Source organism: Sitophilus oryzae, unplaced genomic scaffold (assembly GCF_002938485.1).
Source record: "Sitophilus oryzae breed Bouriz unplaced genomic scaffold, Soryzae_2.0 scaffold_111_pilon_pilon, whole genome shotgun sequence".
NCBI lineage: Eukaryota > Metazoa > Arthropoda > Insecta > Coleoptera > Curculionidae > Sitophilus > Sitophilus oryzae.
In genome coordinates, this window is record NW_022145749.1 from 2,177,131 (window position 1) to 2,201,334 (window position 24,204).

General features: G+C 32.6%; 1 protein-coding gene across 1 annotated transcript in view; it reads right to left on the reverse strand.

Moving 5' to 3' along the window:
* The window catches only part of LOC115883825 (phosphatidylcholine:ceramide cholinephosphotransferase 2-like), a 191,450-nt gene that overhangs the window by 21,356 nt on the left and 145,890 nt on the right, over positions 1–24,204 (reverse strand). The window contains exons 3-4 of the mRNA XM_030902233.1: positions 12,012–12,187; positions 1,726–1,941 (exon numbers count right to left, since the gene is read on the reverse strand). Of these exons, the coding sequence (XP_030758093.1) occupies positions 1,726–1,941; positions 12,012–12,186 (391 nt within the window). The 5' untranslated portion in view covers position 12,187. The remainder of the gene's footprint in view (positions 1–1,725; positions 1,942–12,011; positions 12,188–24,204) is intronic.

A 24,204-nucleotide genomic window follows, 5' to 3' on the forward strand; every position in this document is an offset into this window, starting at 1 on the left:
TATCTATCAAACAAGATTCCACGTTTTGGCGACTAAATTTTGAAGAAAACACTATTATACAGGATTCTGTATTAAAAAAAATTAAAATTCTTTGAATTCAGAATTTTGAGGGGCTTTACTATTTTTACTATTTAAAAACCACTCGGTATAGTATATGACAAATTTTTGAATGGAAATAAAATGGCAAATCCACTGAGCTAAAAAAATATATAGTAGGTATTCTTATTATATAGAAAATGTGTTTGAATCACCCTGTATGTTCACAAAAACATTTTCAAAAAGTGCGTTAGCATTGCTCTCATATTCTGAAGAAAAAATGAAATAAAAATCAAAAACCTAATATAAAACTCCTTCCCAAGCCTGGGTCACCCTGTATCTTACATATCCTCGTATTCTACAGTAAAGTTTGTCTATATTAATTTTCTAAACCGGGATCCCGAAATTCCAAATCGGGATCCCAGGATTCTAGTGTATGTTTGTCCCCGAAATCTCTATACCGGGTGCGTCTCAAAAGTGGCTCACCCCCTATAACTTTTTTATTTTTTCAGATAAAACAACGATATTTGGTATGTTAGTATATGACATAAATTGGGATTGATTGACGTATTCAATTGTTTTCGGTCACTTCCGGTTGCACCGGAAATGACTACAACTTTTGACTTTTAAATGGCACCCTCGGTATTTTTTTACTTTATTCGATAGAAAATGACACTCTGAATCGAATGACATATCATATGTCAGCTTTTGACATTTTGGCATATGGTTTGAAATTGTATCATGCGGTTCATAACGACAATTTGACTCAAAATACCAAGCGTGTGGTATCAAATTATTCGTAAATAAATGCTTTTTCCAAATATGCTAATGAGCCACCCTCGTTCCATTTGAAAAAATTGAGATATGATTAAAAATAAGATTTGGGCATCTTTTAACCGGCCAGAACCAGACACTAAAAACATTAGACTATCAAATCTATTTTTCCAAGGCTCCTTGATTAAAAATTGGTGTTTTTAATACAGCCATGGCACTCTAGATTGAAATTTAAAATGGAATTTGTTTTTGACTGACTATGTTAAAAATTGACATATGATATGTCATTCGATTCAGATTGTCATTTTCTACCGAATAAAGTAAAAAAATACCGACGGTGCTATTTACAAATCAAAAGTTGTAGTCATTTCCGGTGAAACCGGAAGTGACCGAAAACAATTGTATGTCAATCAATCCCAATTTATGTCATATACTAACATACCAAATCTCGGTGTTTTATCTGAAAAAATAAAAAAGTTATAGGGGGTGAGCCACTTTTGAGACGCACCTGGTATTAAATCCCGGGATCCCAAAAATCTCAAAAAATTTAAATGCCCAATCTAAAATGATTCGACTGTATACACTTTAGTCTTCAAAGATCATATTTTATTTATACTAAGCAGGACGTCAATATCTAAAAGTTATATTTCCGTGTTTGCTATTTTTTATTTTTTTTAACAGAATTGTATTTTTTACTTAATAAATATAAATATTACTTTGTTTTGTCTATTTTAATAAAGCTCTTTTCTTATTATCTTATTGATATATGTAGCTGCATTTTTGTTAAGTTTTTCTTGATATTAAATTTTTCATTCTGATAGTCAATCCCGGGATCCCGATCCCGAAAATTGGAAACCCTACACAAGCACTTTCTAATTAATTGTTTTATTTGAATTTAAAAATTTGTATACCCACCCAATATCGTTTTACAAGTTTCCTTTGGAAACCTAGGTTCCTCTCTGGAAACGGGTATGTCCAGCACCACCTCTCCATTACTTCTGGAAGGCTTCTCCATGATTTCATCGTCCTCGTCCACGTAGTACTCCGAACTATTGGTCCCATGAGAGTTCGTCCAATGGTCGCTGGTCTTGGACGGGTTGGGCAGTAAGGGCTGTCTTTGATACAAATCTCCTGTAAAAATACCAAACTTAGTCTTAGCCTCAGTGTTAAACATAGTATTCATCAAGTCTAAATAAGTCTCTATACTGTAGATAAATATAAAAAAAATATTTCGAACTTTATGCTACACTAGCTGATTGGTGGACGAACCTCGTACCACCAACAGTGATGTAAGAGTTTTTTGCCAATCTTGTAGTACAAATGACAGATTGACCAAATGATCTGCAATGATTGAGACCAATTGATTTGACAGCTGTTGTCATTTGTTCTCTATATTTTTGTTTATACCGTATGATCGAAAAAAAACGGCGTCCAGTTGGCTTGGAAATGACGATCGATGACATTTCCCATTTAATTTTACATATAAAATGACAGCGATCTTCATTTCATAGCCATCGTTGACGCCGTTTTTATTCGATCATACGGTATTTCTATTCATGTAGTTTTTCTGTACAGGGTGTTTTAATGACATGGTAATATCATAGAGGGTGATTTTTGGACCTATTCTAAGAGAAAACTTCATATGAATGTATGTCCTAAACATCTTAATTTCTGAGATACAGGGTTGTAAAATTTTCTAAAAAAACTTTTTTTCATAATAACTCTGAATTTATTATAGATACCTGTATGAAACTTGATACACGTCTTCTAGATATCAAAATACCTTTTTGGTGTACAAAGAATTTTATTTATTTCAACCAATGCCGTCCATACGGGATTTACATTGAATATTTTTGGAGAAAAAAAAATAGTATATCACTGACTTCTATTAAAATAAAAATTATTTTATAAATCTCCATTCATCCCTAAACATTTTTTAATTTTTTAAAAAATTAAAGTCACTTTACTTCAGGGTCAAATATCTGAGAAAATCTGATGCGGTGACTGTTGTATGGAAATCATTTCTACATCGGCTGTAAGGAAATTAAGAAATAAAACATTTTTTTTTTGTATACCAAATTAACCATTTTGACGCATGGAACGCGTGTATCAAATATAACATCCGAAATATTTTGAAAATTTTTTTTTTAACATTTGAACATTTTACCACCCTGTATCTGAAAAGTTAAGATGTTTAGGACATACACACATAAAAAGGCCCAAGAATCACCTCCTTAAATATTAGCATGTAATTAAGGCACACCCTGTATATTTCAATATCTTTCTAAATCTGAATATACTGTTTTCCACTATTTTCCGTTCAATTTCTATTCTATAATGTTAATCAGTCACCGATTTGCAGTCGACAACAAGTATTACAAAAAGCTATAAGTGTGCGAGCCATGTGCTATGAATTGCGGAAGATGATTTCCAAACCTAATTTATTTAAAAATTACTTTTCTGTATCATTTTTCCCTGATTGACGGGAAATGATTGACAGGGGACGAATGAAACAAATCATTGACACAGATTAACACATGTTTATCAGTAAGACGGAGGAACTAAATAAAACAGAGAGATGCGTTAGGTCCCATTAAATATCTTATGCGCATGTGTATGATGAATCGCTACAAACAAGCTGTACCACAGATTAAGTATTATTTCAATTGGGAATACATTTTTTACAAAAGGCTACCTAACCTACTGCCATTACTCGCTGACGAGTATTTGACACGCATCAGAAGATGGTCACGCAAGGCGTTTTCTTTCATGAGCTTCTTTCATGATAAGTTAATCTGTGTCCATAGATCATAAAAATCGGTCCAGCCGTTCTAGAGTTATAAATGGTGTAACTAACGCGATTTTCTTATATTTAGATTGAATCGTTTTAACCACACCAAGTTTTTTACTCACATTACTCACCAAATGAATTTTTGTACGATCATATATATATATATATATATATATATATATATATATATATATATATATATATATATATATATATATATATATATATATATATATATATATATATATATATATATATATATATATATATATATATATATATATATATATATATATATATATATATATATATATATATATATATATACTTTGAAAATTTATTATTCTTGAACCTTGTAATTAAATATTCTGTTTTTTTTTTTAATTCTTGGGATTTAGGTTCGGGAAAACTCTGATTAAGTTTTCATTTGGGTTTTCATATTTTTATTTCATTTTTAAAGGAAATAACCAAACGTTTCGGCCAACATTACAGCCTTCATCAGTGTAGCTAGTGTCTATAACAAAATACCAATTTCAAATTAACTTATCACAAAAATCTGTTAATTTTTTTTTACACATTATTTATACAAAATCACGAATACATAGTTAAAATTAAGAGTCAAGTAGTTAATGTATAAAAAACCTTAAGTAGCTAAGTGTGACAAAATTTATGTAATAAACACAATAATTATTTACAAAAATTATTATTTTTTTTTCATACTTAATTACCCGCTATTGAAAGTTAAAAATAAAATCTTACAACACTCACCAAAATCAAAAAAACAGTGCCGAACATAATCCAAAAATTACATAGAACAAATTCACAAACACACACAGCATAATGTTTACTATAATTAATAAAACTAATATCAACTTGTCAGAGGATGGCTACATATTTTTTTTTTTAAATGATTATTCGTAAGACCAAAACGATCCACGTATGTATATTGACTACGGCTGAAATCGCACTAAACCTAATTTATATTTCATTGGCCAATAAACTGTAAAAACACTATTCTTTTTATGGTTTCCAAAATATTACTTCTTAATATACATGATTTTTCTTATATAAAACAGGGAGAAAACAAATAAACAAATTAATTTAACAAACTAAAATACACTTGATTCAAGTTTTTTATGTCAGTTCTATCATTCATAGATTCAGTTTATATATATATATATATATATATATAAATGTGCCCCCTTTATTTCTATACTTAAAAGTACATTACTATTCTCATTAATTTATAGATAAAAAAATCAATTATTTTAGAGTTAGCGGTGTGTATAGCTATTATAAAATCATTTGTAGACAATTGGACTACATTTTGTTAGATTTTGGAACTGCAAGATATAAAATAATAAAATATTTTTTTAATGCCTGTACGAGCCCTAACAACTATATGTTGGGACAAGGTCTTTTTTGCAATAAAAATAGTAATTTGTTAAAACGACTCAATTTATTTTGTTTATTATTCTAAATTCAAACATTACAATATGATTTAGACAATTTTACTATGTTTTTATAACTTTGCAAACAAATCACTTTTGATAATAGCTTATTTTGTCAAAATCAAGCCAAATTTGCTGACAACTATATATTGGGACAGCACAAGAAATTTGTTTAATACGGAGTTACATCACTTTTCGTCTTAACAACTGCCTGAACTCTAATGGCATTGTATTTACCAAAGATTGGCATATTTGAGGAGAAAAATTATCCCAAATTTCCTGCAGTTTTGTCCGCAAATCACAAATTGTTCGTTCAGGGTGGTTTCTTAAATATTGCTTCATTTTATGCCACACAGTTTATACAACATTGAGGTCCGGACTACTTGCAGGATGGGATAGAACTTTTATATTATTATTACCGAACCATTTTTTAGCTGATTTTGCTGAATGGCACGATGCTCCATCTTGTTGGAAAATATAGTCTTCGTTTGGAAACAATTCTTCAGCACTAGGCAAAAGTAAGGTCTCAAGTATATGTTGATATTTTTGGGCGTTAACAGTGCCATCTATAAAATTTAATTTGCCCAAACCTGTTGCTGACATGCAACCCCAAACCATAATCCCCTTAGGACATTTAACAACCCTCTTTAAACAATCTTTATCAAAGGCTTCTGCTTTATTTCGTATTATTCGTTTTCGATGATCTCCAACGCAAACATCAAATTTAAACTCATCGCTAAATATTACCTTATTCCAATCATTTTGTGTCCACGATAATTTAGATTTTGCCCAATTGTAGCGATTTTTCTTTGGCCTAAATAAGAATTTGTATCAATAATCTTAAGGTAATTGATTATCCACACAAAATAAAGTTTACCTTGTAAAACACCCAGACCGCATTTATGGATATATTTTCGGCAACATTCTCTTGATATATTTAAACCAGTTACAGTATTCCATTAAACTGTTACTTCGCGAAGAGTACTTCTTCCCGCAGACTTGTAAATTTTTTCTAAATTTCGTAAATCTCTCTGAGATACAACTTTTCGCCTTCCCGAACTTTTACCTCTATCGTCTGCATTGGCAGATTCGCAGTATTTTTTATTATATTAAAGACCGTGGTTTTTGGAATACTTAAATCATCAGAAATTTTTCGAATTATTTTTCCCGTACTGTATTGACGAATGATAATTTCGCGCAGTTTTTGATTTGTAGCTTTTCCACGGACCATTACTTTGAATTAAATTAACAAAATTGAAAATTAAAAAAATTAAAATTACTTACAGTAAATCTCACTACTCAAAGTATCGAGTCACTTACAAGCTGTCAATACTGAAGTAAACAGTTTGCGACATTTGTGACGTTTATAGCAAAGCCGCCTATGATGATATTAATTATTGAAAAATACTTGTCCCAACATTTAGTTGTCAGCAAATTTGTCCTTTTATGAACAAAATCCGCTACTGTAAATATGGATTGATTTACAAATCCATAAAAATATTGTCAAGTTGTTTAGGATATATGGCTATGTTTATATTTAAAAAATTAAACATATATTTTTCAGTCATTTTGAAAAACCAGGGTAACAATTCCAAAATATGACCTTGTCCCAACATATAGTTGTTAGTTGAATACGAGTATGCAAAAATGATACGGTATACTTATGTATAATGTATTCAAAGTACATAGTTATGTTGCATACAAATTAAAAGCACCTATAAGTAAAAGACTGGCAGAATCTGACACGTGGTTAAATTTTATTAAGGAAAGAATTGTAAACTTGATTAGGCTCATTTGGCCTAAATAAAACTAACTAAAATTTATAACATTCGCACGTTCAATTTTATCTATTTCGTAACTTCCTTTGTATTATCACAAAATAACACAATGTGTCAAAAACCAACAACAAAAATAAATCCTAGGTATATGGGTATTTCGCCACTGCACTGCAAGAAATTCTACAAAATAAAATAGTTATTTTTTACAGTCATATTTGTTTTGTAGATTTTCTTGCAGTGCAGTGGCGAAATACCCATATAGGATTTTTTGGAAAGATGAATCCGCCGCATAGTTTTTTAACAAAAATAAATTATACACACAGTACATCAGAGAAAGTTTGACAGTAATTTATTTTCATTACAAAACAAACTATTTTTATATATATTCGATACCAATTAAACTTTTAGTTATATAATCGAGGGCGCGATTTTTAAATTCATTGTTGCCAACCATGGTCATATTTGGCGCCGGGCTGACTAACTAGAATTTAAATTTCCCTCTGTAAGTGTACAAGATAGTTTAATAAGGTTTAATAGTAACTCATTGCAACTTCATTAGAATATTTGGACGGGAAAGCGGTAGTAATGGCCCTTTATGTCCCTTAAGTAAATAATAACTGTTTATATATTTGTAATTTATTTATGTTCGTTGGCAAAAAAATTTGATTAAAAGAAAATAGCAAAATAAAAACACTAAATCACCACAATACACCAAAACACTTTTACACTGGACACGCGTTTCGCTAACCATGTTAGCATCATCAGCAGATGATTATAAACTCAAAAAACGAAGCGAAATACGCGTCCAGTGTAAAAGTCAAAGTTTTGATGTATTGTGGTGATTTAGTGTTTTTATTTTGCTGTGTAACACCAAAGGTTCCATCCCTCAACTGTAATAAAAGAAAATATGTAAAAGTGGGCAACGCTGTGCCGGTCAAGTTTACTCACGTGACTAAAAGTTTATTGATATTACTTATACATTATTTGAACTACCGTATGATCGAAAAAAAATGGCGTCCAGTTTAGGCCTGTTCCAAACACTGGAACACCGTTTTAACACCGGTGTTGGGCTGACACTGGTGGCCAAATATAGGCTATCCGGTGTTCCGGTGTCGGCACCGACACCGGTATTGACACCGACAGCGGTGGTCATTTCGATACCGGTGTTTATCTCGACACCGGTGTTGGTCTGGACACCGGTGTTCATCTCGATACCGGTTTTGGCTACGACACCGCTTTTGATATCGATACCGGTGTTTGGTAAACGGGTTAAAGAAGAAATAATGTTAATTAATATATTCAAAATAAACCTGATAATAATAATGTCGTATCGGTGCTTATTTTTATCGTTTATTAAAGTGCACCGACTTTAACTTAAAGCTTTAAAATTTAAATATAATTTTTTGCCAGACTAATCACTAAAATAAAGTGAAAGCATCAAATAAACAACTATAAAATAAAAAATTGTTTAATCAAAAACAAATAGAAAACAAAACAAAACATAAAGAAACAAAAATTCGTAGCTGTAAAATAAACTAAAAAATATTACATTAAAAAAACTAAAAAACCAAACGGCACCATCGACACCGACACCGGTGTTCATCGCGATACCGGTGTTGAGATAAACATCGATGTTGAGATAAACACCGGTCTCGAGGTAAACACCGGCGTTGAGATAAACACCGGTGTCAAGATAAACACCAGTGTTGTAGATGAACACCAGTGTTGTAGATGAACACCGGTGTCGAGATAAACACCGGTGCTGAAATGAACACCGGTGTTGACACCGGTATACCGCCTGAAACACCGGTGGTTATCAACACCTAACACCGGTGTTCAAATCTCAACACCGAACAGGTCTAGTCCAGTTGGCTTGGAAATGACGATCGACGACATTTCCCATATAATTTTACATATAAAATGACAGCGATATTCATTTCATAGCCATCGTTGACGCCGTTTTTATTCGATCTTACGGAATAATGTATACTAACTATATTTGTATATGGTATATACAAACGCTAGTTTAGTGCGAAAAATAACAAATATAATTTTTATGATATTTAAAGACAACTTTGCATCACAAAACAAATATACTGAAGATTTGTTTGTACAATAATGTCAGTAAATTCTAATAGAAAAAAAGTATGCCATTGTTCAAAAGGAATCTTATCTGCTTTTTGTTTTCAACTGATGCTGCATGAGATTTATATGTACAGTGATAAATATGTCTTTAAAAATACTTTTTTGAAAATTAAAGAAATATCTGGTTAGGTGATTGATATTATCCATAATATATTATCTTTGAAGACAGTATCCATGTACACAATACAATATGAAAGATTTTTATCATCTAAGAATTTTAGTTAAGTAAAAGTAAAGGTAACAGTAAAAATAAAAGTAGTAAAAGTTTAGTTATCTTATTATTTATTAAAGGCACCCATTAAAGGTGCATAAAAAGTAGAAATATATACTATTTTAGTATAGCACTTGCGCATAAATATTAAAAAGAAGAAGACTTACTTTTTTTTCGATACTTTATACCTATTTCGTAATTCGTTTTTTAATTGCTGTGCATTTTACAGGCACCAATCCACTCTTTTATTTGAAAATATTAGACATTTGTTAAAAACTGCCATTAAACCATCAGTCACTATATACATAAACTACTTCAACGTCACTTTTAATTTTCTCGTTTTCAAATTATGTTAGAAAAATACATGTTTTATCTGGTATGCATCGCACTGAGAACATCGGTACCGTTAGAGTGACTGAGCGCCACAAAATTTTAATACTTTATAATAAACGAATTCAGAAGGTTATACAAAATTAATACGTACGAAGGTAATGTGAAAAACTATTGTTATGTTTATTTCGATCTGAGCTGTCGTTAAATATTTTTTTTGAAAAAGGCAATGGGCCTAAAGCAAATCAGAAAATAATTGGATATTGGCGATTTCCAATTTTTGCAACTATTGATTTGTGCCATGAAATCCCCCATAAGGTTGCGTATCTTCTTATTTATTCAATCAACGATGTGATCTAGTTATGCTAAATTTAATACAGTAGTCCCTAATATCTTCTGATATTAGTATTTTTCCATATTGAAACAAGTTTTGTGCATAATATTTCAACGTGAAATATTCAAATATTTTTTAATAAGCCCAGTGAGATATTTCGAATATTAATAAATTGAACAGGAAATAAATGAACTATGTGTGAATGAAACCACCAGCAGCTTTAAGAACACTATTAATTTACTTGTTTTCTGACATAATTAGATAAGAGAATTATAACTTATTATTATGCTGGAGGCTTCATTTTAATATGAAAGTATTACAATTTTTAACTTTTGTGGTTTAACAATGTACTTATTTATATTTTTAGGTAATTTACCACCATAACAATAATTGTTATAAATATTAGACGTTCAGTTTATTCAAATGCCATTAAACTAGAAAGGCGATCTGTTAACTATTGGACCAATTGAGAATTGTAGCTTGATTTAAAATCATAATTGTAGATTTACAGTGTAGTCATGGACATAAGGGCTGACAAACCGCAGTTGGGTGATAATTATAGGGGTTCAAATTCAATGTAAATTTTCTAAAGTAATAAATCTAAAATGGTGGATGAGGGCATTGATTATGGCCTCGGTTTGAAAAATCAAATTCGGGGCTGTAACTGTCGTAGATTTCAGCTAATATGAAATTTGTGGATGATTTAACTAAGTTTTGTTTATAGATCAGTCGTGAGAAAACTAACATGAACACAAGTAAAGACAAGAGAATAGGTAACTTAAATCTCACATCAAACAACATAAACCAACTTAACTGAATTTGAAACGAAAGCCCTAAAATATTGAATTAAAAATGCAAATATATATTAAAACATAAGATAATAAATATTATAGGAACTTCAAAAGAGAAATGAAGCAGAAACAATAAGAAATAGCCTCATTACTAATTTAGAAGAGTTTGATTTCGACCGCTAGAAAGTATCAAAAGTCTTTCGCACGTAACAAAAAATATGTTTTTAATTATTATTACCGAGTTCCGAAAATACCGAAAGAACCGGGAATTAATAACTTCGAGTCCCGGTTTTTTGATATCTTAAAATATCCGGAAATTCCGGTTCTGAACCCTAGTTCAAATAATAGTGAGAATTCACTCATTTCTTACAATTTATTATTAAATTTGTGGATGACATAAGATATAACTAAGTTTTGTTTATAGAATTCAACTGATCATAAAGCAACTAGTTCGTTCCTACGGCTCGTTCGTTCAAATAATAGCGAGAATTTATTCATTCCTTACAGTACGGTTGGTTACTACGGCTCGTTCGTTCAGTTGACCCGTGACCAGCATGGATCCATAAAATTTGAACGAACGAGTCGTAAGAATTGAATCGCATCACAATGCGATTCTTTCGTTCAAAGAATCGTGATAATTGATTTATTGCTTACAATACGGTTCACTTAAAAAATAAATATCGGAATTTATACTATGAGCATGGGTAGCCAAACGTTTGTAATATAGGTAACATCAATGATATAAATTTAGATAATTAATTTAGTAAAAAAATATATTATATCGTACATAGAAATCTATTATACCAATTTTATATAATATATAATAAAATAAACTATAATTTAGCTGTCTTCATTATTACAAAGAAGTGAGAAGTGAAAAAAACTATTTTAACTGTCATTCGCAAAATGCGTTTGCAGTTTGTTCAAATAAACGAGTCGTAAGAGTCGACTCATTATACGAAATCGAATCACGTGATTCGATTCACTAAAGAGAACCGTATTGCGCATCATTACTTATAAGCAGACGATTAACATTACGGAACTTCGTTTTAATCATCTGCTGATGATGACATGATTAGCGAAACGCGCATCCATAATTTAAAGTAAAGTGTTTTGGTGTATAATATTGTGAATTAGTATTTTATTTTGCTGCTGCAATGCCAAAGGTTCCAACATTAACTGTACTATTAATATCCGTTAAGTTATGGAGTTTTAAACAATTTTCTTCCACAACCGCAAATATCGATAGCGGAGACTTCTTATAAATAATAATAATAGGAAACCTAATAACAATTTCTAGTTTCATATTTAAAAAGACATCGCACGTCAATGGAGGGACATAGAGACGCGCCACGTTGCCAGCTACCTACCTTGTGTCATTTTGGCGCCGTTCGACGTGTTGGGGGTGGCGTCCGCGTCGTCCAAAGGCGGCAACAGTGCCGATCGCCCAACTAGGCTTGCGCCGTGATGGGCCGGGTGCGTGTTGTGTCCGTCGGATGTCGGGTGTATGCTGCCATAGTCGACGAACTTGGGCTCCAAGACCATTCTGCAACGGAAAAAAAAGGCACATGTAGAATAAACTGTATCTGATTAAGTTAATTCGGTTCAATTAAAGATGGGAAGAAGGACCGGGAGACTAGACATTTAAAGTGAGATAGTCGCTGTAATATAGTATAGTGTTTAAATATTCCTTCTATTTGTTGGCATTTTATAGCAGAGACATAGTATCATAGTGAAGATGAACATTTATTTTCAGTTTTGGAAATCAACAATTGTTGGTGCAGGGGAAACACTTGATAAGCGTCAACTGGTCCCTACAAAATGTATAAATTCTGCAGGGCAATAAGTTGTTAAATCGTAGGACATGCCTAGTAAAATATAGAATACACAGAAACAACCTGATAACCACCAGCCGTCCAGTGCTCTCCTGTAAAATTAGTAAAATGGCACTTATCACGTTTTTCCCCTGGACCCTTCAATAATGATGGTGTATTAAAAATAATAAATATGAGTTCCAGCAATTGCACTGTTCTAATATGTATATCATTAATTTCGTTTAATATTAACAATTTCTGAAGAATGCAGATATCTAATCTTTATTATTACTATTACACTATGGATATGGATACGCCGCGTTGCGCCGTTGTAGAAAGACTATTTTCTATTTTAAACTATAAAAATAAAAATAAATTAAAAAATAGACATTTTAATGCTAGTTATTTAGTAAAAAATACACGCGCTTTTCAAGACACTTGACGAACAATTAACCCATTAGAAAAAATGTCAGTATGCTGTTTTTAGTGCGTAGCAACATATTATTTGTAATTGTACAATTATTTACCATTTGTCAATTTATATATCTTCTTTTTTATTGAAGATTTTCGATAGTACTATAGTTTAGGGTACAAACATGGTGGGGCATCTCGATGCGAAGCTCGCCGCGATGCATCCTACGCACATGTGATAACAAACTAATCGAACCACTGCCACTACATTCGATAATTATAAAAAAATGTATTGCATAACTATAAAAAAATCTTATCAAAGAATTATAAACCTACAATAATAAATTTAAATTTTATGTGGTAGTAAAGTTTAGCCGAAAGTTTATTTATAAGTGTTACTGAATGGGTCCCTTGCGCGCGTCGGGTAAAATATAACCATTTATCATTACACATAATTATTAATACATTTTTATTCAAAATATATAAAATGTTAAGTCGGTTTGTACAAATTCCATTTGGAAAGTATTTCAATCATTTATTGAAATTTGAAATCGCGTGCTTGGCGCGCATAAACGACGAATTTAGGAAGTAAAATATTTATAGTTTCATTTCTGTTGTGTTTTATTTATTCATGTGCAATATTATATTTCATTAGTAATTACTGCTAACGGGGGGTTATCGCTTGACGTCATTTGTAAAAGTGAAATAAATACATCTCAACATTTACAATAAAGAGTACAAAATGTATTCGGGACTATTAGAAGAAGATCTGTTCAAAGAGCTATAAATGAAATTGAACGAAAAATAAATTTGTGCAATAGGAAGGGTGGTAACCCCTTCGAACATGTATAAACTAGTTTGTAGAAGTTAATTTACAATAACTACGATTAGTATTATGCATATTATTATCGTGCACTGAGATTTCAAATTCACAATAAAAAAAGTTAAAAAATAATATCTTTAAATTTCTGGCTTGGATATTATTTATTTGAATCTTTCAATTGGCTCGATTTTTCTTATTCAATGTTAATTAGCGCTGATCAATACTGTTGCGATGAATAAATTCAAATTCAATAATTTAAATAAACAGAGTCGGACTTGAAATTATTTTTAATAATATTTAAATAGTTTTGTTGTTATTAAGGTACCCAAAACAAAAAAAAAAGTATAAAGTGTGGCATATCATTGTACTTAGGCGACCGAGTTCTTTCAAAATCTGAAATAAAAAATGCAGGTCCGTATTTAAAAAAATTAAGTTGGCCACTGTATGTCACAAATTATCAGCTAGTTTGAAAATTTAATCAGATAGCCCTATGAGAATGTGTAATTCGTTTTTTGATTTTTTAAAAAGTAACGACAGGAAAAAAATAAATTGATTATCAAAAAAATCCGTTTTTTTCCAAAAAACTCAGCAGTCCTTGAAATGTTTAAACCTTTCTTGATGCCATCTTGGTGAACATTCCAAGGCGGAACCTTGCCCCAATTTAAACATCTTCGTATCTATTACAGTTTACGAGATACCAATGCTTGTACCCCGAATTTGTAGCACTTCGTATACCTTTTTGGTCTATGTGGGAACACAATGTCAGCATTATTTTTTTTAAATTTTCAAAGTCAAATGATTCGTCATTTCAAAGTGGTAAATAGAAAATATAGTTCATTTGTACAAATTGTATGTACAGATCTACCATCCCTTAAGAAACTTGCACTGATTTAAGAGACACACACGTATCTACTCTTTAATAAAGAGAGTTTATAATGCTTAAATTTTTATAATAATTTCATAATTATTGTTCCATTTCATTGATCACGGTCAAAAATGAGGACAATTTTGTACAATGTGTTCTAAATCCAAATATTTGAAGACTTGATTAAATAATGTTCTAAGTGCGAAAATCATTATTTTGAGATAAACAATATCTTTTGTTCCATAACTAACGAACAAGAACGGGCAGTATCTATGCTGAGAATTTTTTCCAATACAATTTAATAGCCGTGGCACTTAGCGCTTTATGTTGTTGGTTATGGAACTTTTATGTTATGGATATTTTACAAATAAAACATGAAGAAACCGATTTAATTCATGTCTTCACATTTATTTGTTTTTTAGATATTATAATCAGTTCAAATGTCATTGCTACTTATTACGTAAATTTAAATAAAGTGCATAAAGGACTAATTAAAAATATAAACAAACTATAAGATTTAGTTAAAATTTAACGGTTATAACATAAACATTTGCATTCCTGGGCAATAAAGACTCAATTTATGTGTATATAAATATGTTTGTCTATATGTAATGTGCACTGAGAGTCTGTAAACATAATTATTAAGTACATCTTAACAACCTCATACTTTACTTTACTTACTCTCTTGTTTGTATGCCCAAATTAAAATTAAGGAAAGTTTTTATTCTTTGTCAGTTTTTAACACAGCACGTCGACACAATTATAAACAGAAAATTTATTTATCCGACAAGATATTTACGGTGCATTGTTCTTAAAATTCTTCAGTCATCATGCCTATTATTATTAAACGTTGTTATTTCGAGAAATTGTATACTTGGAAATGAACATCGATGACACATTCCCCATATAATTTTACATATAAAATGACAGCGATCTTCATTTCATAGCCATCGCTGACGCCGTTTTTTTTTCGGTCATATTGTATCTTGGAAGTTGACAATTGCTCATTTAGATAGGTGCCCAAAACTAAATGAGCTAATTGTCAACGCTAGATTTCTTATTGCAAATCATAGATTGATGTTGGTAATTTACAGCTAGTGATGAGCAAATGCAAAACCAAGACTCACTTGCTTTGGTATTGCAGATCAAATGCCAGTCTTGGTTTTGCTTTTTGTTCAAGACCAAGACCAAATCAAGACCCCAAGACCCCAACACCGGTCTTGCTCATAACTACTTACAACCTGGACCACAAAAGACGATGCACCACCCGGTATGTAAAATTATATGGTAAATGATATTGATAGTCGTTCGAAGTCAACTTGACGCCGTTTTATTTCGATCATGCTGTACATTCTTTAGTCTATGCAAAAATGATAATAAAATAATATTTACCATGAAGGATTAATAAATATTCACCACAAAAGATATGTTGCTATCGAAAATAGATTTCATTCTGAATTTGGTAAACTTCACTTCTAACCACTGAAACCCGAAAAAAATCAACAAGTTGTTTGCCGGCTGTTTGGGTAATTTTTTATTAAACTACCTCGGCCATTACGCTACACCAATTATCGTTTTTTCATCCGTACAAATGATACGTTTGGCTTGACCTTCGCTCGTCATTTACCATTTGCTTATTTGTCTGTATTATTCGGAGACCTTGATTAGAAATCGTAGTACAATGTGACGTGGTGGCTGTTCGTAATCGACTAAATTGATTTGGGTTAATATTAATAACCAAAGTCGATATGCAGTAATTGTCTCTAAGCTAGTATATAGCGGGTGGAAAAGGAAACCGGGTATTTCACCACTCACTTCTACTTGTAAACAAGTTTGTCTAATCCACTAAAAAATTAAGAATATGGTATCATCTACACGAAAACTAATAGATATATACTTTTTATTCCCGTCAAATATATACAAATGTATTGTTGACTTTCAATGTCAATTTCTCCATGATTGAGGAATGAATCCAACTGTCTATTGGTTCCATTCCAAATTATAAGTGTATCGTCAATATATCGAAGCGAGATTTTGGGTTTGACGACTGTGGTACTAATGGCATTGGTCTCAAACCATTCCATATATTCGCTCGAACCCATCGGTAAACCATCTCAATCCACAGAGAAACTTAATCAGATTTACTAAAAAAACTTTCTGTCTACCGTTTCTGGATGTTCTTATGTCAGTAGAAACGCCAACCCACACATACGAGACAGTATTTAACCTCTCATTCTGAAGCAACCAAAATAGGTATAGTTAAAACATTGAAAATTGATCATGACTTTGAAAAATTACTACACTTGCGTGCATAGAAATCGGCCCAAGGCAAACTTTTGAAGTTAACTATTTATTTTTTTAAAAAGAAGAAAGAATTTATTGTGTGTTGGAACGCCTCCGCAGCGGTTTTTCGGTAGTAACGCTTCAAATTGTAAGCTACTGCCTAATCAGGCTGCAAATGGCGCCTTTGTGCCTCGTTTGCTTCTCCTTTTTCTTTTTTCAGGATCGCTAGTTCATCGTTGCTGATTCCTTCCGTATTGATGAAGCCGGAAGGCAGAAACACTGAGTGTCTACGGGTAGTCATGTTTTAGTCATGTCTCATGACTAATCTTTCTGTGGACTTGCCCAATAAATTCTTTCTTCTTTTTATTATAGTCTCCACGATAACATCCTTTGTTTATTGTTTTCTCTGGGCCAAGGTGATAGCGGCGAGGTGTGTTGGAACGCCTCCGCAGCGGTTTTTCGGTAGTAACGCTTCAAATTGTAAGCTACTGTCTAACCAGGCTGCAAATGGTGCCTTTGTGCCTCGTTTGCTTCTCCTTTTTCTTTTTTCAGGATCGCTAGTTCATCGTTGCTGATTCCTCCCGTATTGATGAAGCCGGAAGGCAGAAACACTGAGTGTCTACGGGTAGTCATGTTTTAGTCATGTCTCATGACTAATCTTTCTGTGGACTTGCCCAATAAATTCTTTCTTCTTTTTATTATAGTCTCCACGATAACATCCTTTGTTTATTGTTTTCTCTGGGCCAAGGTGATAGCGGCGAGGTGTGTTGGAACGCCTCCGCAGCGGTTTTTCGGTAGTAACGCTTCAAATTGTAAGCTACTGCCTAACCAGGCTGCAAATGGCGCCTTTGTGCCTCGTTTGCTTCTCCTTTTTCTTTTTTCAGGATCGCTAGTTCATCGTTGCTGATTCCTCCCGTATTGATGAAGCCGGAAGGCAGAAACACTAAGTGTCTACGGGTAGTCATGTTTTAGTCATGTCTCATGACTAATCTTTCTGTGGACTTGCCCAATAAATTCTTTCTTCTTTTTATTATAGTCTCCATGATAACATCCTTTGTTTATTATTTTTTAAAATATATTTGTCAGATTAAGAAAAAATATATACTGTTTGAAAGACAATTTTATATTCTTCGAAGAGTTTAGAGATATTAATTTGTATTTCGGTTTCTTTGGATTAAAATTATTAAATTAATGCATGAAACAAATTATCGTTTTTTATTACTAGGATGTATGCCATTATTTATTTATTTATTGACAATTAACTAAAATAAATTTTCAATAATGGGTATGACCTTTGGTATGACCCCCTCTTGCTCTTACAACATCTCTCATACAGTTTGGCATAGATTCAATCGAGTTTGATATTGTTGCTTGCGGTATGTTAAGCCACTTTTCTTATACTGCAACAATGAGCTCTGGGATAGAGGTTGGGGCTCTTTGTCTAGCACGAATCCTTCGTTTTAGCTCATCAAAGTAACAGTAAAGTAGTAATTGCAATATTTGATAAGTTTTTTATTCTTATTGTTACCACAACACAAATGCCTTTCATTTGTTTACCCGTTGCTACGCATATAAACGATAAGTACTTTGGATAAATTTATACTCATATTAAAGCATGTTAAATTGTCTTTGAAACAGCTCATATTTTTTTCTTGCTCTGATAAATAGATTCTAAAAGACACAGTTAAAGTTAAAAGTTTACAGTGGGCCGATTTCTATGCACGCAAGTTTATATGCAGTGGCCAAGAATCTCTTAATTCTGAACTGGGTAATATTAAAACGGATTTGCTTTAGAATGGTTACTCTGCGAAGTCTCTTGACAAGATTATATCTAATTGCAAGATTGACTTATTGGTGCGCCAGCCTGTCTCTCTCTCGATAATAAATAATCTCTCTCTGACGATTCCATATTTGAAAGAAACCTCAGCAAATATCAGGCAAATAGCCAAGCAGAATAAAATTAAATCTGTTTTTAAGTCTAGGACTACTCTAAGAAGTGTCTTAACAAAAACAAAACCGGGATCATCAAAACAAGAGAGAGAGTGCAACTCCAGGTATCTTGTGAGTCGTATATTGAAAGACAAAACGTCCTCGGAATGTTCGACGTAACGAACATAAAAAAAACATACGGTGTTGAAAAGGGGTGAAACAATGAAATCAGGTATTGCAGACAGACCATGTGTGGTCAAGAGTAATATTTAAAGAAACCGTAAGTTTTTACAATATGGCAACCACTTAAAAGGCACCTATGCGGATATACTCAGTGGACAAACTTACGCTTGACTGCATCCAACTTTTTCACGGGCGAATAATTTGCTCTAGAATATATAAGCTCAGTAGATTTAGGATTTAAATTAGTTCATATTAAATGGTAACGGTCGGTGATACATTTGTGAAAAAACGTTGTTTAAGTAAAAATAAATAGACATAAAGACAACGTAACTCCCAAATTCTTTAAGTTTCAAAGTAGATTTAGTAACATACGATTAACTCATTCTCATATTTTTTCAAACGCTGATCATTTTAACCGAAAAATATTTAAAGAAATGTATGCTTAGAATTTATTTTTATTCCATGGCACAAGATTCAGTCATTCACTCTTGTATACTTGAAAATTATTATGAAATCTAAAATCCTCCTTTTTATTATAATGTAAGAACCATCAAAATTTACAATAGTACTCCGTACTCGACTCCCTATTAAACTCAATTTTCATCAATATAGTATATATATACAGGGTTAGTCTTAAATAAGTGCAAATATTTTTAGGGGTAGGATATTTAGACCCTAGAAACACGATGAGGTTTTTTCGCGAAAAAAATTGAAAATTTGGATTTTTTTTTCGAAATTTTAGTTTTTAGTTAAAATCAAAATTTCTTGATAATATGGCACTATATGTAGTAAGTAGATTAAATTTACAAGAAAGAAAACCGAGAAAAGATCCAGTGGTTCTCAAAATTTAAGTAAAAAATCATTTTTTTTTGGAAATTTTTAAAGTAAAATAACTAGGTAATTTTGGGCTTATTTGAAAACCGGTAAAGAGAAAATATGTTTCTTTTATCGAGATCTACCAACCCTGAAAATATTTGCACTTATTTAAGACTCACCCTGTATAGGATGTATATTGTTTTATTAAACAAGAATAAGAAAAATCACTGGATTACGTACTTTGAATTAATCATCAACAATTCCTTCGCCATTTGTTATAAATCGCTGCCTATTAATTTTCTGTAAACAACTTTAAACTAGCTTTATCGTAAGTCAAGGAAATATTTATTAGTGTTTATTCGATCAGCCTATGTACTGGTTGGAGCAATATAAATTGAATATTATAAAGAGTTATAACGTTTATTAATGTTTCAACTGATGTTGAAAAGAAGAAGAAAACATGTCGGGATGAAAATTAATAGTATAATCAATATTCTTTAATTTGTAAATAGAAGCATTTAATATTAAATAGAAACAATACTAACACAGAATAATCTATGTTGTTAGTGTTATGTTGATTTCTACCGCAAAATTAACAAAGAGTTAGTATTATTTTGCTAATAAGTGGGTGATATTTTTAAAATAGTAAATACCGAGATAAATACCTATGATATTAATTCTCTTAACTTGTTGAGTTTTTGATTGTTTGAGTACCAAGTATTCTTTAATAGTTTTTTCCCACTTTCCACTATATGCACATTAAGTAACTACATGTAAAGGTCAGACAATTACGAGATTATGATTACCAAAAGTCGGTACTAGGTATACAAACAATAGTATTACTTAATCTAATTTTTCCTACAATCCATTTCTATATTGTGGTCTTCCAATATACTACTTCCGATATTGAATCCTTTTCATAAAGTTTAATATCTTGGAGACTGAATCTTCCATATAACTCTCTTGCTAACTCTCACTTGCCAATAGCTTATCAATATCTAGTACCAAGAATCTCACCGTGCCAAAATCTCACCAAAATTTGCCATTATTTGTTCACTGTGTATTACTTAACAACCAGTAAAGTAGACAATTCATATGAGAAGTCCCTGGACAAAATTATATCGAATTGTAAAACTGACTCATTGCATTGGTACACCAGGCCGAAGAATATGTTCTCTTGCTAGTCAAAAAAATATAACATTAAAACTGTGTGCAAATCTAGAAAGACTCTAAGAAGAATCGTAACAAAAACAAGACCGGAAACAGCGAAACAAGAGAATGTAGAATATTTAGGAGGGGAGTTAATCACCGCGACCTTACAGATATATTGTGTGTTCCCCTTTCTTGAGTTATAACGAGTTATATCTCATCATACAGTCTCAGGGCTTTAACAAAAGCCAGTATCGATAAGATAACGGTCAGATGTATCACTGGTGTAAGTCAAAATAAATACATACATACCAACATACCAAACCAAACATACTGCCATTACTCGCTGACGAGTATTTGACACGCATCAAAAGATGGCCACACAAGGCGTTACCTTTCATGAGCTTTTCCGTGACTGAAAAGCCCGATACGAGATGTTATCTGCCTACCGCACTCCGGACATTCAAAAACCTCATTGCTTTGTTGCCTCTTTACTTTTTGGTTGTCGCTGTTAACTGAGTTTACAATAATTCTTCTCCATTGAGTTATATTTTGAACTGCTTCTTCCCACTCATTCTGAATGTTAATCCCCTTTAAGTTTTCGTGGAAAACATCCTTGTACCTTTTGAGTTGTCCACCCGGCCTCCTCTTACCCTCTACAAGCTCACCGTAAAGCAGAGATTTTGGTATGCGGTTTTCTTGCATTCTGCATATGTGACCAGCCCATCTTAAGCGGGATTTTGTAACCATGACCTCAATACTCTCGCAGTTAGCTTTTTCAGGGACCGATATGTTTGAGACACGATGGAACCATCGGATTCTTTAGAGTTGTCTAAGGTGCCTCTGTTGCAACTTGTTTAATGCGTTCATGTGTCGGCGGTACGGCACCCAGGTTTCGCTCCCATATAACATGGTAGGGATTATAATTACTCGGTACACTGCAAGTTTCGTTTTTGTACTCAAGTCATGATTGTAGAAGATCCTGTCTTTTAATTTCCAGAATGCTCTTGAGGCGCTGCTAATCCTGTGCTGAATTTCAGAATCAATATTGGCCTTTTCCGAAATCAAACTGCCGAGGTAATTGAATTCCGCCACATATTCCAATAGTTCTTCTCCGATTTTTATAGCATTGTTGTGATCTTCCGAGGGAGTGCACATGATTTTGGTTTTGTCGACGTTTAGCTTAAGGCCCAAAGCCTCGTGTGCCCAAGTATATGTGTTCAACATTTCTTGTAATTATTATAACGTGTTTGCAACTAGAGCGCAGTCATCAGCGTATTGAAGTTTGGTTTGGTTAGGAATGTGATACTGTGATGAATTTTGTACATGTTTTTGTCCTGAGTCTTTTTATGTTGAACAGACCGCCGTCGTATCTGTATCTAATGCCCAATCCTCTTTCCTGCAGTTTGGATATATCCACTATAATGGAGAGCGCTGCCATGAATATGTTGAATAGGAGAGGCGCACATCCCTGCCTCACTCCTGTATGTGTTAGGAAGGGATCGCTCAGTGATCCATGATGTGACACTCTAGACTTGTTGTTGTTAGAACACAAGATGGTGATGTAAGTCAAAATAAATAGAGATAATCTAAGTCCCATTTTTTTTAGTTTCAACAGTTTTTAATTAATCTGACTAAAACTTTTAATTCATTTGCCTAAAAACTGTGATGCACTGAACCCATGATATAAACTTTCGAGTCCAATCAAACGGACTACCGTTAGAGTATTGCCACCCGATTGTACATGCATGGAATTATGTAAGGTTTCCTTCCGATTGAAACTGGCGCTAATATAAGGAGCGATGTCGAGTCGGCCGGGGCGTGACAAATTTGTCGAACCTCGTAAACTACCACGACACGAATTGAATTAGTAATGGCATGTCCGATATGAGTTTAATAATAGATGGAATCGTATACGCTGTATTGAATCGCTGATGATCGAGAGAGTTGCGAGATAGACAGAATCAAGCAAGGAAATGGTAATGATGGTGACCCTTAAGGCTAGGCGCTGACATGCCATTTTTAGCCGGATGATTATTTAGTTGCAGAATTATAACCAATATATTCTTATGGAACACATGCAATCAAATAATCTGTCGATTAAATAGTTTCTGCCCAAATATAAACTGTGCTAGTTTTTAGTCGTCCAACTAACTTATAACTTATACGTTTTAACTGCGCTCACTGGAAGCAACTTAGTAGCAAACTTAGCAAAGCAAATAGATATATTTATTATATCTTCTAGTGGAGGTTTAGGAAAAATGGATAACGAGCAAGATTCGACTAAAAAGACATCTTTAATTCTTCATACAATAATTTAGATAGAGTGGCATTCTAGATTTCAATCATATTTAAATCTAGAATGCCACTCTATCTAAAGAAGAAAACATTCGACTAATGTGTATTACCAATCATGACCTATGCATGCAAAACCTGGATACTTAAAGGTTGATTCTCGTTCCTCTACATTCCATATCAGCTCCTTTCCGTTTACGTAAAATATTATATATTGCAAATGAATAGGACAATGCACGCTATCCTATCCGTACCGTTCCGTTCCATGGTTCCGTGCCATGGTTACGTTTTATAGTGTGAAAACAATGCAATTATACGGAAAGTATACGGAACGAATATGGAACGGAAACGGAAAGGAAACTGCAGGTCGCACAACGCTCAATGGAACGAAATATGCTGGCAATAACCAAGAGAGACCGTAAAGAATAGAGTGGATACGACAAAAGATCCAGGTAATAGATGTCATCCACATAGAGTCAAAACCCTCAAAAAAATGGCAATGGATAGGACACCTGACAAGAAGAACGGATTACAGATGGGCAACAAAAATTACAGCATGGTACCCACGAGGAATTAAGAGACCTAGAAGACGACCGAACCTGAGATGGGACATTGATATTATTAGGAAATTAGCAGGGATAACTTGGAACCGCATAGCCAACAATAGATAACCAATGGGCCCAACTACAAAGAGAGTATCTAAATATGTGACGGAGGCTACAATGAACTACCAATGAAATGACTGAGTAAGCTGAAAATGATGATGATGACAATAATTTATAAAAATGACATTTTAATAAACGTTGATTTGCTACGGAATGTAGCCAATAGTGTATCTATGCTTATTTCTTTTCTTCGTATGTCCAGAATATACAAAATAAATATACAGAAGATACAAAATATGTATATTTTGTATTTTTGTAAGGTGCGGTTAGATTGAGTAGCGTATGCTAGATCTCGCCACCTATATACATATAAATTAAGACATTATTATT